Source organism: Zingiber officinale, chromosome 5B (genome assembly GCF_018446385.1).
Source record: "Zingiber officinale cultivar Zhangliang chromosome 5B, Zo_v1.1, whole genome shotgun sequence".
In the NCBI taxonomy this organism is placed as follows: Eukaryota; Viridiplantae; Streptophyta; class Magnoliopsida; order Zingiberales; family Zingiberaceae; genus Zingiber; species Zingiber officinale.
The window spans coordinates 5,183,362-5,186,308 of NC_055995.1; the positions used below are offsets into that span (position 1 = coordinate 5,183,362).

A 2,947-nucleotide genomic window follows, 5' to 3' on the forward strand; every position below is an offset into this window, starting at 1 on the left:
CTCAACCTCCGGGTCATGAGAATGCGGTCAACCTTATAAACATGTCACACTGACATATTCGTTTTCTTAATTTCCCGACAGAATCAGTGGAGTAGAAGGATGTGTAATTATCATCCAAGCACTTTCCTTCAAATGAAATGCACAATTTAAGGGATATTGAGCTTTGGACCGTAGCTCTAAGTTTAACTTTACTTACCTGATTATTAATATTATTTCTTTTTACAAAACATAGATTTTAATGGATTTAAAAGTATACGGTTTTGCTTCAAATGGAATGTTTTTTTTTTGTTTTGTTTTCTAAAAATATCCGTTTAATATGTTTTTTGTAAAAGGAATATTTACCATAGGTAGTGTTAAATGATTAGAATATGTTCAGTCAAAATATATTTTATAAATAATTATTAAAGATTATTTTAATAATATTATATTTATATATTAATTAACACATATATTATAATTCATTTCTAGCGGACACTTCGAACCAACACGATTTACTGTAAATACGCCGATCCCTTTCATAGATATTGCATAGGTAAAAAAAACATTCCATTTCTAAGGCAGGTACTTTGGCCTGATGCTTCCCATTACAACATTATATTGCGATTTCTTATACTAATTACTAATTAAGGTTTCTCGCCTTCACCGCCGGCCGTCACCCCCGTCGTTTCCGGCTAGCAACAGGTACTTCTCTCGCCGCGTGAGCCCAGTGCACTCGAACCCCAGCACCTCTGCTATGCGCCTCTGCACCGCGTTCGCCACCTCAGCAGGGCTCCTCCCGCCGGCGGGGAGCATGGGCGTCAGCACGTGTATCTCGTAAACCGGCGCGGGGTCCATTAGGAATGAGACCGGATCGAACCACTTCCTCCCGCTGGCCGTGGTGCCGTGCAGCGTCCCCACCCGGGTCTCCACCGCCACCGGAACGATGTCGTCGGCCACCTCCGCGAACAGCGGGCTGAAACGCAGCAGATACGGCTCCCGGCAGGTGGTCCCCTCCGGGCACATCGCCAGCTCCCCCTTCGCCAGCATCCGCCGGATCGTCGCCGCGTCCCGGACCCGGTCGCGAGCCAGCCGCACCGTCCGCACCGGCGCGATCATCTCCGACACGCGGCTGAGGCCGTACGTCACCGCCGGCACCGGCCGCCGCAGCGCCGCCGAGAGCACCACGGGGTCGAGCAGCGTCCGGTGGTTGCAGGCGAAGAGAACGCCCTTCCGTGCCGCCGGCAGCTGCCCGCCGAGGCGGAAACGGATGCCGGCCGAGGCGCCGACGAGTAACGCGAGGTCGTACGGCAACACGGTCCCGATCAAGATCCTAGATATGGCCAGCGGGACCGCAATCGGCACCCAGAGGAAGAACGCGAGGGTGGCGCAGGGCGTGGGGAAGAAAGCGAGCCTGCCGTCGTGGAAAACCAGAGGCTTCGTGTACTTGTCCCTCGGCAACGCCGTCGCCGCTCCTTCCTCGTTCACAACATAAATCTCCTGCTCATTCCGCGATAAATCAATTAAACTAAAACGTATCCAATTTTGAAGCTCGCGACGTGTCATGCAAAACTTGCCGCCGGAAAAAATGTCAGAGGAAGTGGTGCAGCGAACCTTGGAGAAGGTGGCGAGCAGGTGATCATGAGAGTTGCAGGGGCTCAGAACCGCTACGTCAGCCTTGCTCTCCCGGAATAGCTCTTCGAGAGCCTTCTGCCTTGAAAAAACAGAGAGGAAGCCGGTGAAGCGGCTGCGGCCCTCCGCCACCTGGAGCTCCGGCGCAACCACTTCGCTGACGCCCAAATACTCCCTCAGGAAGCCTTCCACCATGGGCCTCGGCATGGCGGTGACCACCACCCGCCGCCCCGTGCAGGCCGCGAGCATCTCGCATGGCTGGAGCCGCAGGTTCTCCAGGTAAAACTTGGAGAGTACGGCCCTGCGCACCAGATCGACGGCTCCGGCGCTGAGCCCGCAGAAGGTGACAAAGGCCATGGCCCGCATCGTGCTCTCCCTGCGGACGCGCGACAAGGCCCACAGAAGAGGCCAGAGGAGGAGCAAGAGGAGGGCTCGCAGCGGGCCGCCGCCCTCGAAAGCCACGAGCATGAAGTAAGGGAAGGTGCATGAGGTGCTCAGCAAGGCGCCCTCGAAGTCACACACCAGGGCTTGGCCGTCTCCTCCATGCGAAGAGCCGCCGCCGGCCGCGGTGGGGGAAAGGGAATGACGATCGACGTGATGCAATTTGGAGCAGTTCCTGAAGCCGTAGCTCTCCAGCTTCCGGACAACCCTGCAGCACGTGAAGCGCACTTGAGCAGAGACCTTTAGCAGCAGCATGGGGACGGCGGCCATGGCCGGTAACTCTCCTTGCCCGAGAACCTTGATGCAGTGGATTACTATATATAGCAATAAATATGGCTCTATGCTGGCCCCGATGGCATTAAAGGGCAATGCCATGCATGGACTCGAGTTTTGATACGGGTTCTCCACTCTGGGGAAGAAAGCCGAGCTCTGTTCCACCGCCCGCTAGTAGCCCTAATCAATGAACTGAGTGATTTTCAGTATTCTCATTTTAAACATAATCAAATGATTAGAGCCTAGGTGTGTAAATGAGTCAAATCGCTCGTTAGCTATTTAAAATTTGATTCGATAAAAATTCGTTTAAGCTCGTTTAATGAGATTCGTTAAGATAAACAAATCAAGCTCAAGCTTCATAATATTCGGTTCGTTAGCAGGTGAACATGTTCGTTAAGCTCATAAATCAATTTTTAAATAAAAAAGTAATAATTTTGATATTAAATTTAAAGATTTTACAGTCTATTTATGAAAAATATAGACAAATATATTAAATTTATTTATTATAATAAAATTATAAATTTTAACAAGAATATTATAATTTTTTTAAAATATATAATTTAATTTTTAATGAATATTTAAATTTATAATTTATATTTATTAAACTCGTTTAGGCTCGATAAAA

The 2,947-nt window shown here is 49.6% G+C and overlaps 1 protein-coding gene across 1 annotated transcript; it reads right to left on the reverse strand.

Moving 5' to 3' along the window:
• Positions 1–496: 496 nt before the first annotated feature.
• On the reverse strand, positions 497–2,428 carry LOC121983986 (glycerol-3-phosphate acyltransferase 1-like). Its single transcript, XM_042536722.1, has 2 exons — positions 1,591–2,428; positions 497–1,476 (listed from the first exon to the last, which is right to left on the reverse strand). The coding sequence occupies exons 1-2, from the start codon at positions 2,422–2,424 to the stop codon at positions 640–642; spliced, it is 1,671 nt and encodes a 556-aa protein (XP_042392656.1). The 5' UTR covers positions 2,425–2,428; the 3' UTR covers positions 497–639.
• Between the last annotated feature and the right edge of the window lie 519 nt (positions 2,429–2,947).